Raw genomic sequence first — 13,251 nt, forward strand, 5'->3', positions numbered from 1 at the left:
CCCCATACAGAGCTCCATCACACGGTCCTGCCACCATAGGCTGAGTCCTCCACTCTGCCACCCACCCCACTTTGGTGGACCAAAATCCACCTGGAAGCTGAAAGAAATCTTTTTCCCTTAAGCTGTTCCAATAGTCATTCTCCCTTTGGGGACATAAATCTAGCTAATCTAGTGAACCGGTGTCATGGAAACGGGGTTGTTATTTGAGCTAAGTTCGACTGTATGGTTCTCAGGACTTTGGCTTCTTATCAGTTGTAACAGCAAAGTCTGTAAGTTTCCTACGGCCAGTCACAGAAGTTTCCATCTATTTCCTGCCACTATTCCTGGTTCTTGAGGCTTCCTCCTCGGGGGCACCCATGGACTCCTCGCCACCCAGCTGTTATGCTGGGTCACCCCGCAACATCTCCTGTGGCTCCATGGTGCTTCTAACAGTGGGGGGCTGCCCTAAGTCTGTCTTCCTCCGCAGCTGCAAGTCCACATGTCTGCGGGAAAAGGGACCGACAACCAAATGCTGGCTTGTATCTAACAAAATAAATAGAAACGAGTGATTCCTCTCATATGAAAAGTTTTTTAAAAAACTATATTTAACCAAAGTGCAATTAAGATTATGTTCAAGCTGGGAGAAAAATCTTAAAAAAGCAAATAAGCGCCAGGGCTGGGTCAGTGAGTGAGGGGCTTGCCAAGCCTGAGGACTCGAGTTTAATCCTTAGGAGATTAGGAAAAGACAGACACCAGGAAAGGACATCCTGATGTCACACATCAGGACAAGATCCAAGATGTAAACGAGAATCAGAGAAACCTTCAGGCAGGGGTTGGCCAGCCTATCTGGCCTTCTGGAGAATATCTGATTTGCTTTTTCTTAAATGGATGGGTCTGCTCAGTTAGGACAACTGGAGTAGAGTCACATCTGTCCCACTAGACCCCGGCTCATGGGCAGACAAACATGGCCACGAAGCTGACTAGCCTTGTGCATAACGCCAACAGTTCTTCAGCCAAGTGCTATCCAATGGTGTGAAGACAAACCTAGAACCCTGCACCCCGCCTGGATGGTTTGCTTGGTGATCCTGCACTAAGCAGCAACTCCCTGGGTGCCATTTAATGTCAAAGAAGAGAGACTGGTCCCCGGGGCTTGGCACCAAGTGTCCAATCCTCTGACTCCCTTAAAAGGCGAGGTGCCACCCTCCATCCCCAGGCTCCCGCTTTCAGCTTTGGTACCAGGGCCACCTGGGTGTGGCCTGAGCACCTTCTGTCAGTGCTGCCACGCTCACCTTGGATGTGATGTGGAAGGACCTGTGCCCGCCCACCGCGATCTGCTTCTTCATGACGCTGAAGCGGTTGAACCGGCAGAGCAGGAGGCCTGCACTGTGCACGCGAAGGTTGAAGTCTACATCATCACAAGTAAACCTGCACGGAGTCAAAGGAGGAGTGGGTCTGACTGGGCACATTTCCCGGGCCCCCAGATACTCATTAGGGGGCAACAAATGGATCTATTGCTAGGTGGAGACACGCCCTCGTCTCCTCCCTTTAGAGTTAATTGGGGGAGAGGGGTGTTCTGATCTGCTGAGGAGGACACCCAGGGAAGGTGGGTTCATGTTGAGAAAATGTTCTCCCTCCCAGAATTCCAGGCCCCTAATTCAGTCCCTATGAGCTACTGTGAGGTTCAGCTGGGTCCGCCTGCTTTTTTGAGTCATGTTTCAGAAAGGCAAAACTATTCCTCTTGCTTCTGTTCTTCTCTTATGGATGTTGGCCAGGCCAGGGCCTAAGTATGCTCTGTGTGTGTGTGTGTGTGTGTGTGTGTGTGTGTGTGTGTGCCTGCAGTGCAGCTGCCTGCCTCCAGGTGGCAGCCTTCATACCAGCTCTTCTCCATCCTCTGAGTTTTACTGCTCGCCTTCCATGGGTCTTCCTTTGAAACTCTTACTGGCCTCAAGCATCCATCTGAGTCTGGTCACTGTCCCTGAGCCTCCAGTTGCATCTGCTCTTAAACACTCTGTATGAATGAGACTAAGAACCGCAAGGAGGGAGCACTGATTTCCCCAGTATTATATAATGGTGCTCCAGGATTCTTCAGGATTCCCAGGGATAGTGCTTTACCACCTTTAGATTCTTCCCAGCAAAAAAAAATGAACTTTTCCCTGCACCCCCTACACTGCCATGAGGCTGAACTGAACCTCACTCCTGCCTCAAAGTCTCACTCTGGTGGGAAATGAGAGGCAAAGTGGAAGGCAAGGAATAGCAGCACTGGACCCAGAAAGGCTGAGTGTACTGGGAACACCAGCTACACAAGGACTTGGATGTGAGTGCAGACACCATGGAGGATACCACACAGATGCAATTCCGCTGTACGTTGATTTGTTTGTTGTTTTTTGAGACAGGATCTCATGAAGCCCAGGCTAACTTTGAATTTACTATGCACCAAGGATGACCTCAAACTTCTGGTCCTCCTGCCTTCACCTTCCAAGGGCTAGGGCCGTATATAATTTATGTGCTGCTGAGGACCAAATCCAGGCCTTCAAATGTGCTAGGTAAGCTATGTTCCCAGGGCCTCCACTAAACCGTTAAAAAAAGAAACAACCACAGCCCAGAGTGTAAAAAATATTGGGTATTCTTTTATAGCTGAGGCAAACAGGTTCAGAGAGAAATCATTGCCTGTTCTGCAGGGCAAGTAAATGGGTGACTCTGGGCTACAGCAGGAAGCCAACCTGGCTTCCAACCTCACACCCCCAAGTGGCCCACTGCCTGGCATATGGGATGCGCAGTCAAGACTTCCGTGGTAGGAAAGCAACTCATTCAAATCACTCTACAGTTTTCTTTGATGGCGTGGTGGTTTGCATAAGAATGCCCCCATAGGCTCAAGGATTTGAATGCTTGATCATTAGGGAGTAGCACTACCTGAGAGGGATTAGGAGGTGTGGCCTTGTCGGAGTGGGTGTGGCCTTGTTGGAGGAAGTGTGTCACTGGAGCATAGGCTTTAGGGTTTCAAATGTTCAAGCCAGGCTCGCTCTCGCTCTCTCTCTCTCTCTCTCTCTCTCTCTCTCTCTCTCTCTCTCCTGCCTGAGGATCTAGATATAGAACTCCCAACGACCCCTCCAGCGCCAGGTCAGCCCGCAGGCTGCCATGGACTGCCATGTTGATAATGGACCACACCTCTGAAACCGTAAGCCAGCCCCAATGAAACGTTTCCCTTTAAGAGAGTGGCTGTGGCCATGGTGTCTCTTCACAGCACCAGAGCAGTGACTAAGACAGAGGGTAACATGACTAAAATGTGACTTATTTGTCGAGGGAGCCTAAGGGGAGGGAACACCCAGCACAAGGTAGCTCACTAGGGAAGGCATCTATGAAGGGGTGGAGTTGAACGATGCCACCAGAATTCGGGACAATTATATGGCACATGAGGACCCCCAGTGCTGTGGGCAGAGCCGCTGCTTCGGCGGCTGTGGGGAGTAATCCTGATTGTCAATCTGACAGGCTTTAGAATCAACACGGGTGTGTCTCTGGGGGAATTTCTAGAGTGGGTTCATTGGGATGGGAGGATCCACCCTGTATGTGGGCAGCACCATTCGTGGGCTGGGGTACCATACTACATACAAAGGAGAAAGGGAGCTGAGTGTCTTCACTCATCTCTCTGTGTGTCCTGACAATGGAGATGTGACTGGCTGCCTCACACCCCTGCCACCATGCCTTCCCCTCCCGCTGGACTTAACCGTCAAATTCCCCGACAAATAAGCCTTTCATCCCTAGAGTTGCTTCTGTTGCATTGTTTTTGGCCACAGCAACAGTACAGCGCAGGTAGAACAGAGGAGAATCTGCATCCCTGTACAGGGCTCAGGGCTACGGTACTGAGACCAGCTCCCACCCAGGACCCAGTGCTCACCGGTTCTGGTTGTACTGCACATTCTGGGTCAAATCCACATTGAGGATGATGAAGTCGTGCACGTGGCATCGGGAGAAAGGCTCTTGCACCTCGTGGCCCCTTGTCTTGCTGGTCCACTTCCTCATGCCGATTAGTGCATAGTGTGTGATGTTGGGGGAGGCCTCAATGTGCTGCATGACGTACTTCAGAGAGACATTCCTCTCAGACCAGGAAAACTCCCTGTTTGGAGGAGAGATGCCAAGTCAGCTAGAGCATGGCTTCCTAACTGCGTGGTGTGTGCTGGACAGGTCTGATACAGAAAGAACCCAGAGCCATCCAATCACAAGGCAGCGGGTATCCCGGAACGTACTTCATATTTATTCTGACTTTGAGGTGCAGAATATAATCATGTCCCACGTATGGAGCCTACAACAGACAATGGTGTGGTCCATCTCTACAGTGAACGCTAACCTGGAGATTGAGACCCTTTAAAATGAGAAACCTAGAACCCCCAAAGTTTTAGCTGCATGCCGAAAGACACAAGCAAAAATTAATGCCAAGAGTGAAGGGTTCTGGGAGGATCAGGGCTAGAGCACAACGCAAGGAGCATCTTGGGAGACAAGCAATGTCTAATGATGACAGGGGGAGGGGTCAGCTAACTGGGTATGTTTGATGTGTGAAAAAAATTGTATACATGTTATACTTTGATTTTGTATGTATGTATGTATCACACTAAGTATATATGTCTTTTTCATTTTTAAAGATTTTATGTACATGTGCATGTATGTATGTGTCTGTATGTGTTTGGATGCATATACATGTGCATGCGTGGAGGCATATGAGCCCTTAGAGGAGGAGTTAAAGACATTTGCTAAATGTGTCTTGTTATGTGGGTTCTAGGATCTAAATTCCATCCTCACGATTCTGCAGCCAAGTATTGCTCACTGCAGAGCCACCTTCCCAGCCCTTGCATTCTGCATTATATATCTCATTAATGATTTTTTTTTAATCAAAATAATCAGGACTTGGACAATGGGTCCACTTCTGCTACATCCACAACCCTGGCTTTCTGTCATGAGAGGCACACTATGGTCCTCCAGGCTGAGAGGGGACTGCCCATCACTGTCCGGCATGGTTCACCCAGACCGCCTCACCTGCTCCGTTCTCCTGCACAGTCCACATCGGCCACGTTCCACATCACACAGGAATCATCAGAAATGACGATGAATGGCCAGATGTCCTGGGGCTTGACCCCCAGCTCTTCCTGCCGGTTCCTCTCCAGCTCTAGGTTGTGGTAGCACAGCTCTTTGATCAGGAAGTGGGCAGCCCCTGTGGTGGCCAAGTGACCTGACTCAGTGTTCAATCTTGCATCCTCACGGCCAAGACAGAGAGCCCACACCAGACACACGGGAACCAATACTACATATCCCCCTTCCAATGACCACTGACCACCAGCAAGGAAAGACTCTTCTATAGTTTATACATACATGTATCCTTTTTTTAACAGCTGAGAAAATAAGTTAAATAAATAATCAAATAATTGTTTAAGGGTTATTTCTAAGAAAATCCTAACACAGGCTAGAAGATATCTCAGTTGGTAAAGAACTTGTCTTGCGAGCACAAAGACCTGTATTTGAGCCCCAGGATCCACGGATTTTATAAAGCTGGGTATAGTGGTCTGTGTGTATAATTCCAGCACTGGGAAGACAGAGACCAACAGATATCTGGGGCTCACACACTCAACCAACTTTGTCAAACCATTGCGCTCTAGGCAACAAGAGACCTACTTTCAAAAACCAAGGTGGAACTCCTTTGGGGAAATGACAACAAGGTTGTCCTCTGACCTCCACACACATGCACATTCATGAGCAAGTGCACACACACAATCAAACACATCAGAGCAGCTTTTTCCATTCCACAAGCAAAGAATGTAATGTCAACTATTTAGTACTTTTCTTCTGTAGAGCATTCTCCTGAGTCTTGATTCACAAAAAGCATACCTGGTCGTATATGTCAAAGTCACCTACCAACTCCAGCGCTGTTGAAGATGCTTGGGAGTACAAGCATGATGTGGTTAGGCCAGTATTTCTTATAAATGGCCATTTCGTACTCCTTGACCACCAGCACATGCAGATGGTTGGCCCCATCCATCGCATGGTACAGATTAAAGAGTCCATGCTCATGGCGGCCGGTCGTTGGAGTGAAGGTTGGGCTCTTGATGTGTTCGTGGTTCTGCAAAGGAGTGGGATAGCAAGGGAGGGCATGCATAAATGAAGGCATAAGGACTCTTTGCCCCATCTTACATCTTCCGGGGAAAGATACAGTCGTTTCTGACCTCAGAGAGAGCAGTGTGATTAGCCATGGCCAGTAAGATGTGGGAGAAATGATGCTGTCCCCCTTCAGAGCATGGCCTTGCAGAGTGCACCATTTCAGAATGTGCCCACAATTAACCCTGGGCTAGCCTGCTGGTGCTCAGGGCTTTACAAAGCAGAGAAGCATAGCTCTGTGAGGCCGCTCTAGACATATGCCCTCTGGCTGGCTACTATAAGCCAATGACAGCTAGTCCAGACACAAGAGTGAGCTTGATCAAATTCAGAGCAAGCATCGTCAAGCCTTGGAATGAGAAGCCTGGGTGTTATGCAATAACCTAATCGGCATCCACCAACTAACCAAATCCATCACCGTCTCATACTGGAATCTGGGAAATAATGCTCTTGTATACTGTAAAGATTTGTCACTCATAACAGTTTGATAAAATACTGATAGGCCAGTAGCCAGGCAGGAAGGTATAGGCAGGGCAACTGGACAAAGAGAATTCAGGGAAGAGGAAAGGCAGATGTAGAGGAAGCAAGATGCGAATGCCTCACTGAGAAAATGTACCAAGCCATGTGGCTAAACATAGACAAGAATTATGGGTTAATTAAAGATGAAAGAGTTAGTTAATAATAAGTCTGGGCTAATAGGCCAAACAGTTTATAATTAATATAAGCCTCTGTGTGTTTCTTTGAGACTGAACGGCTGTGGACTGGGTGGGACAGAAACTTCCATCTACACAAATCCATCGCTCTCACATACTGGAATCTGGTCTTGGCAGGTGTTATTACTGTATGTCCAATCACTCCCTTCACTGTGGTCATGGACATCCTACATAGCCTAGATATTAGTATTTGCAAGTAGTAATGTCTCATGCCAGTAACTCTTCCTTTGGTTCTTTGCTTGATGAGAACCTCTGACTGAGCAGGGGCTTGTGTTGCCTCTGAATTCCTCAAAGCACCCGCTACATACACAACTGATGCTTGTGGGCTATCACTGGGAGGTTGGGAAAGTGAACTGGGTGTGAACAACCTCTCCTGGTACACCTACAAAAGGGCCACAACACCACCAGATTCCAGGGTCCCCAAGCATCTAAGTAACCAAGACCTCTCTGGTGCTGTACAGAAATCTGCTTCATTGTCAATAGACTGCTAGGTCAGCAAGGCTGAGTCCAGCTGGACTGACAGCTGGTGCTCCCAAGGACTACGAGTTAGTCTTTGTGGACATTGGGGACAGGACCTAAAGCAGTCTTGGGATCTTTCTCCTGTTTCTCCTACCTCAGACTAGCCAAACGTTCCATGGGGCATCAACAAGTGTGTGGGGGGGGGGGCGGGTGAACATTTCACTGGCGCGTGGTGTGTTCCAGGTGCTGCAGTCACCTCGTGTTGATTATTCTAAGTAATGCTTACAGCAAACATCATGGCTGTTTCTGACATGAGATCTCATATAGCCCAGGCTAAACCTGAATGCCTACACAGCCTTGAAATCCTGATCTTCCAACCTCTACTTCCCCAGTGTCAGGATCACAGAGCAAGTCACCACATCCAGTTCGTGCAGTACTGGGGAATCCAGGGCTTTGTGTGTGTTAGGCAAGAACTCTAACAACTGGACCCCATCTCCAGCCCATCAGAAGGCTTTTTTAAATGAACTGTTACTGCCCACCCTTGCAAGTAAGGAAAGTGGGGCTCAGCACTGCTCAGGGACAACTGGCATAATTAGCAAGTGCTACAACAAGGCCCCAGTGTAAGTGACTTCCAAGAAAACACCTTCACCAGCGTCCCCCAGGTTCAGTCACTAGAGTGTTTGTATAACCTGCTCCAAACACCCTTGACTGGCCAGGCACCTATGTGTCTACACCCCCAACTCAGGGACCCCCAAAGCAGTACCTTATCTGTGACGAGGGGCAAACGCATGCTCTCCAGTTGACCTCCAGGTTGGCTGAACACAAAGTGGTGCTCCTTGGACTTGGGGATGATGAAGTGGAGTTGGATCTCCTCTCCTAGCATGGAGTAAGAGAAGGCAAAGGCGTGCAGGGTGGACTCATAGAGCTGGGGTGTGAGGGGAAAGGACAGAGCTTATCATCAGAGTCCGACGGCTGACTTACATCCCCAAAGAACCCAGGCCCAGCCTGGCCATGATGACACCCAGCTCACACCCAACCCTGCCCGACAGTGTGAGAGCATCACAGCAGAGAGCCTAAGGTGCTCAGAACTGGCTGCTGGGTGAGCACAACCAAGGCCACCCTCACGGGGCAGGAGTTAGCTTCATCCTGAACCCCAATCGTGCTTACCCAGTCCTGAAGCTTCTATTACTAAGCTTTTCTGCCATGAGATTTGACCTAGAGGCCATCCTGGGTCAGAAAACAAGGCATTCATGAAGATCTCATGGTGTGTGTGTAAGGGGGGGGGGTGTATACGCACGCATGCGCACACACATGCGAGACCATAGGACAGCCTTGGGTGTCTTTCTTCCAGCACTGTCTACACTTATTTTTGAGACAAGCTCTTTCATTGGCCTGGAATTTGCAAGGTTAGCAAGCTGATTGGTCAGTGCACCCCAGATCCTTCTTTTAAACTACTGTGTATTAAACCTAGGTCTCACACCTATTAGACAAATAGTTACCACTAAACTACATCCCTAAGCCATCTTCAGCTTTTTGAGTTAGTGTCTAAGTTGTCCTGGTAGGCCTTGAACTTGGGATTCTCCTGCCATGGTCACTTCCGTCACTAGGATAATAAGCCTGTGCTATGAAGCCCAGTTTTTAGTTTTCATTCTAAGAGGGCATTTTCTGTTGTAGGTGTCATGACAGCTGGCAATACAGCAGAACAATAATAGCCACACAACCATGAATGTCGTAATACACTCAGCCTTGTGTTAGGTGCCATTCTGTCCCCTTTGTGTTGTCACTAACAATCCTGGGGAGGATGGCATTCCTAGGAGGCATGGTTACTATGGACACAGAGGTCTGTATGGATCCAGAGGTCGCAGGTTCACTCCCGTCCCCTAGGCTAACCTCACTGTCCTCCTACCCCACGTGACTGTCTGTGTGTCCTCCTACACGCACTGTTTGTGTGTCCTCCTTTCCGGGAGTGACCCCTAGTCCTAGCTCTGTTCCTGGTTGGGTGGCCTCTCGGATCCTGCTGAGCTCTGCCTTTCCTGCCCTCATCTGAGCTACACAGGAGCTGCAGAGGGAGGTAGCAGGCGCCACGCCAGCACACGCTTCCTTCTGTTCCTGTTAGGGCTCTGCCTGAGCCATAGAGCCTTCTGGAAAGCAAGGGGATTAGACCTGCGGGGCTAGGCAGTAAAGGTAGTCATGAGACTAGGGAGGTAAAAGGAGAGGAGGAGCAGAGATGCTTTGGGGCCAGAATCAGATGCCAGCAGCTGGCTGGTGCTCCTGCATCCCTCACCAGACAGGATCCAGGTCCCCTTGCCCCAAGCATGCTCTTATTTGACTATCCCCAGATCTCTGCGCCTCATGAACACAGGCCTGGAACATCCCCATCACCTAAACCCAGGAGTTTCTGCTTCCTGCCTCGTGTGAGAGTTTCTGCTTCCTGCCTCGTGTGCTCTGGGCTTACCCTAATGAAGAGAAGGAGAAACACTGTTTCTCCTGTATAGAGTAACAGTCCACTGTTGGAAGCTAAGGTTCTGAGTAGTGCTTACAGCTCATGAGTCCTTTCCAGTTCATCCCATTTCAAAAGTCAAGAAAACAGTTTTGCCACAGGCATGTGATAGTCTAGTTGTCAATGAGCATACAAACATGGAGAAATTGGTTTTATATTTTGTCATTTTGTGAATTTTCTACATTTAGAAAAATGTAGACATTTGTTTTCTAGAAAACTATAGTATATTTAGGTAGGAAAATTCCCAATATATTAAGTTGGAAACATGCTAGATAACAAGTTTAGAGTATCGTTTTGGAATACATGGTTACAATTTTGAATGCCTTCAACAGTTTAGCATGTAATAGATGCTACAGCAGTCAATGTAAAGAAAATATAAACCCTTCCTGTCATAATAAACTATATCCTGGTGGTGAAAAAATATAAAATAAAAGCCAGTGATATGTTGGGACTTATTTAAAAAAAAACAAAAAGGAAATAGTTTACTTTTTGTTTTGTTTTGAATTCTTGCAACAAAACCCCCATGTTCAGGGTAGAGAAATTGGCCTTAATTTATGGGGCAGGAGTAGTGTTTATTATTTTGACCTAGTTAAAATACTTTCCAATGTCATCTATAGAAAAGTGCTAAAAAAGGCAGCTGCTATGCCTGGGACGGACAAGCCAAAGGCCAGTCTATATTAAAGTCGCTGGATGCCATTTCCCTTCATAAACAAGACAAGGGGCAATCAAGTCCTTGTCTTGGGCATTTCCAGCAGGACCACAGCCTTCAGTTCCCTGTCAGGAGCCGGTGTGCCTGGTTCCTGTCCGCTCCAGCCCCCCATGTCCTCCTGCCTCCCTGCTTGGGTCTGAATTAAGATGAAACTCTTAAATCTAAACTACTAGAGTCTACGTGTCTATTAATACCTATGTAGCTAGGGGAGCCCATCCACACTGAAACCTTTCCTATCAAGTTCTCTGAAGAAGCCCACCTGCCTCTGTGTTCCCAGGGCCTTCTGTGACCCTCTCTCCACCCTCCCTCCGGCTGCCTCTTCCGGACACCCACATCTTCCATTCTGTGTTCTGGCCACAGCCAACTGAGATCAGTTCTCATCCCCAGACTCTGCACTCCCCCTTTGGGACATGCTATTCCTTTCGCTGGCTTTGGTTCCTCAGCAAATTCCTACTGACCCTTCAAAAGTCCCTTCTCTACCCCACCTGAATTGCAAAGGTCGATTATCCCGGATCTGAAATGCTTGACTCCAAGGATCCTACAGATTTAGGATTTTTTTTTCAGACCTTGTGACATTTCTAAGGACTTTTCTAGTGGGGCATTCACAGTCTCAAATCCCAAAGGCTCTGAAATCTGTGTTGAGCGTTGTGTTAGTGATGACTTCGGATGTCCCGATGAGGGATGCTCAACCGATGCTCATTTGTAAACTGACGATGACAAGGCTCCAGTGGGAATCCACCAAGAGCCTAGACAGGATGCTTTTCCAGCTGGGGAACCCTGAATGAACTACAGGTGTAGTTTGTAACACAGTGCCCTGATGATCAGTCAGCCTGAGACAGACAGAGCCATGGCCAGGGAGTTTAATCCATCTCTTCATTCTGGTACATAAGAGAGACATGAGTAAGCGGCTGGCATGCAGTGGGTGCCCAATAATTCAGACTCCTTCCGTATCTATCTGATTTCTGTGCCACAACCATATCATTCTCCTTCCTGCCTCATGCTGGTCTGAAATCTTGCTCACCTCCCTTCCATATCATGAACCCTAAGGATGGAAACAAGGTTGATTTGCATCTGCATTCTCAGGTTTTTCTAGTAAGCATTCAGCGAGTGTCCCTAGCATTGAAGTAACTTTTGAATTCTCTAGAGCCTGAAGATAGGAATGACACCCTTAGTCTCAGCCACTAATATCTGGATGACCACAGGGACTGTTCTGTAGAGTCGACAATATGTCATGACCTATGAGGGCCGTCTGGCAGGCATGCAACCCATGAAGCAAGGGCTTCCGGAACTCTCTTCTCCCTTCCTAGAACATTATAGAGGGGCCACAGGGAAACAGACACATGGGCTGTGATGTGGCACCAGCAGGAGCTGCTGGGAGCAGCCAGAGAGGCAGCCAGTGCCTGAAGCCTACCTGGTAGTGGGGGTGGAAGCCCATGTACTGGTGGCACTGCTCACAGTGGTGGTATGTGTTGTATGCTGCATACTTGGATAGTCTCATACGTGCTGTCTGACGCCGCACATACAGGTCCTCTGGCTTCCGGGAAGTCCCTCTGTCTGCAAAGATATTCTAGGAGTTAAGCGGCCTCAGCCCAGAGCAGACACCCCACCCGAATGTACCAGCCCTGAAGATTGTTTCTCGTGTCCCTAGGCCCTGGTCATAGGAGGTCAGCATCTCAATGGGGATACTAATACGGGAGAACTCGGACTGCATGGCATCATACTTGTGGACCTAAAAATGCTTCATAAACCCTTTGAAGGAAGGTTCCCATGACTAGGAAATAAATGAACAGCATGTGTGGTCCCCAGTTTCTTCAAGGAACCTGGTAGGAGAAAGACTGTAACACTGGTCCTTCATTAGGGCTATCTATGGAAAGGGACACCCCTACCCCTCCTGTCAGTGACAGGGAGTCAGGTCAGCAAGTACCTTTTATCTCTTTGGAGACAAGGTCTCACTACGTAAGCCAAGCTAATCCCCAACTCTTGATCCTCCTGCCCCAGTCTAGGACATGCTGGGATTACAGATGCACACTACCACACCCAGGTTAGAAGTAAACTGTTTTCCCTAACGTGACATTTATCAAATTTTCCTAGGCTACACTAATAGTCCCACAGGTCACTGCCAGCAGGGTTGATTGAGGCTGTCCTCACAGACCACAGAAGTCAGTGTCCCTGGGGAGAAAAAAAAGAGGCTGAGGACAGAGGAACATATGCACCCATTTGGTGAAAAATTAATAAACAGAAATTCTCACCTTTTACCTTCCATTAACCAAGCCTTCAACAGATCCTGACCGTAAGTCTATGGGGGTCTCATGGACTTTGTGGTAGTTCTTTCCTTCTACTGGCAATGGGCAGTCTCAGTGCTAAACCAGGTTCTGGAAATCACTCACTACCAAAGAGTGATGGAGGAAGGTAACTGGTTAATTATAATAAACCAACTGCTTGGCCTCATAGCTTAGCACATAGGTGGGTGGAATAAACAGAATAGGATGCTGGGCGGAAGAGGAAGTGAGGTCAGACTCTGCTCTGCTTCCGGAGAGACTCGACAGCTCTGCTCTGGAGCAGAGACGCCATGCTTGCCATACTCCGCTCTCCCGGGCAGATGCACGCAATGAAGCTCCTCCAACCCACGATGGACTTAGGCTAGAATCTTCCCGGTAAGCGCACCTTGGGGTGCTTACACACATTACTAGAAATGGGCTAGTCCAGGTGCGAGAATTAGCCTGTAAGAGCTAGAGTTCATGGGCCAAGCAGTTCTT

General features: G+C 48.4%; 1 protein-coding gene across 20 annotated transcripts in view; it reads right to left on the reverse strand.

Moving 5' to 3' along the window:
* The window catches only part of Greb1 (growth regulating estrogen receptor binding 1), a 133,342-nt gene that overhangs the window by 5,260 nt on the left and 114,831 nt on the right, over positions 1 to 13,251 (reverse strand). For 19 of the 20 annotated variants that reach the window (XM_050141861.1, XM_050141874.1, XM_050141873.1 and 16 more), the window contains 6 exons: positions 11,907 to 12,049; positions 8,050 to 8,211; positions 5,878 to 6,082; positions 5,005 to 5,179; positions 3,872 to 4,090; positions 1,269 to 1,404 (listed from right to left, as the gene is read on the reverse strand). In XM_050141861.1, the coding sequence (XP_049997818.1) occupies positions 1,269 to 1,404; positions 3,872 to 4,090; positions 5,005 to 5,179; positions 5,878 to 6,082; positions 8,050 to 8,211; positions 11,907 to 12,049 (1,040 nt within the window). Of the gene's footprint in view, positions 1 to 1,268; positions 1,405 to 3,871; positions 4,091 to 5,004; positions 5,180 to 5,877; positions 6,083 to 8,049; positions 8,212 to 11,906; positions 12,050 to 13,251 lie in introns of those variants that run through there. The other variant, XM_050141876.1, reaches the window with a different exon arrangement.

Source organism: Alexandromys fortis, unplaced genomic scaffold, assembly GCF_014885135.2.
Source record: "Alexandromys fortis isolate MF-2015 unplaced genomic scaffold, M_Fortis_MF-2015_v1.1 scaffold_30, whole genome shotgun sequence".
Lineage (NCBI taxonomy): Eukaryota > Metazoa > Chordata > Mammalia > Rodentia > Cricetidae > Alexandromys > Alexandromys fortis.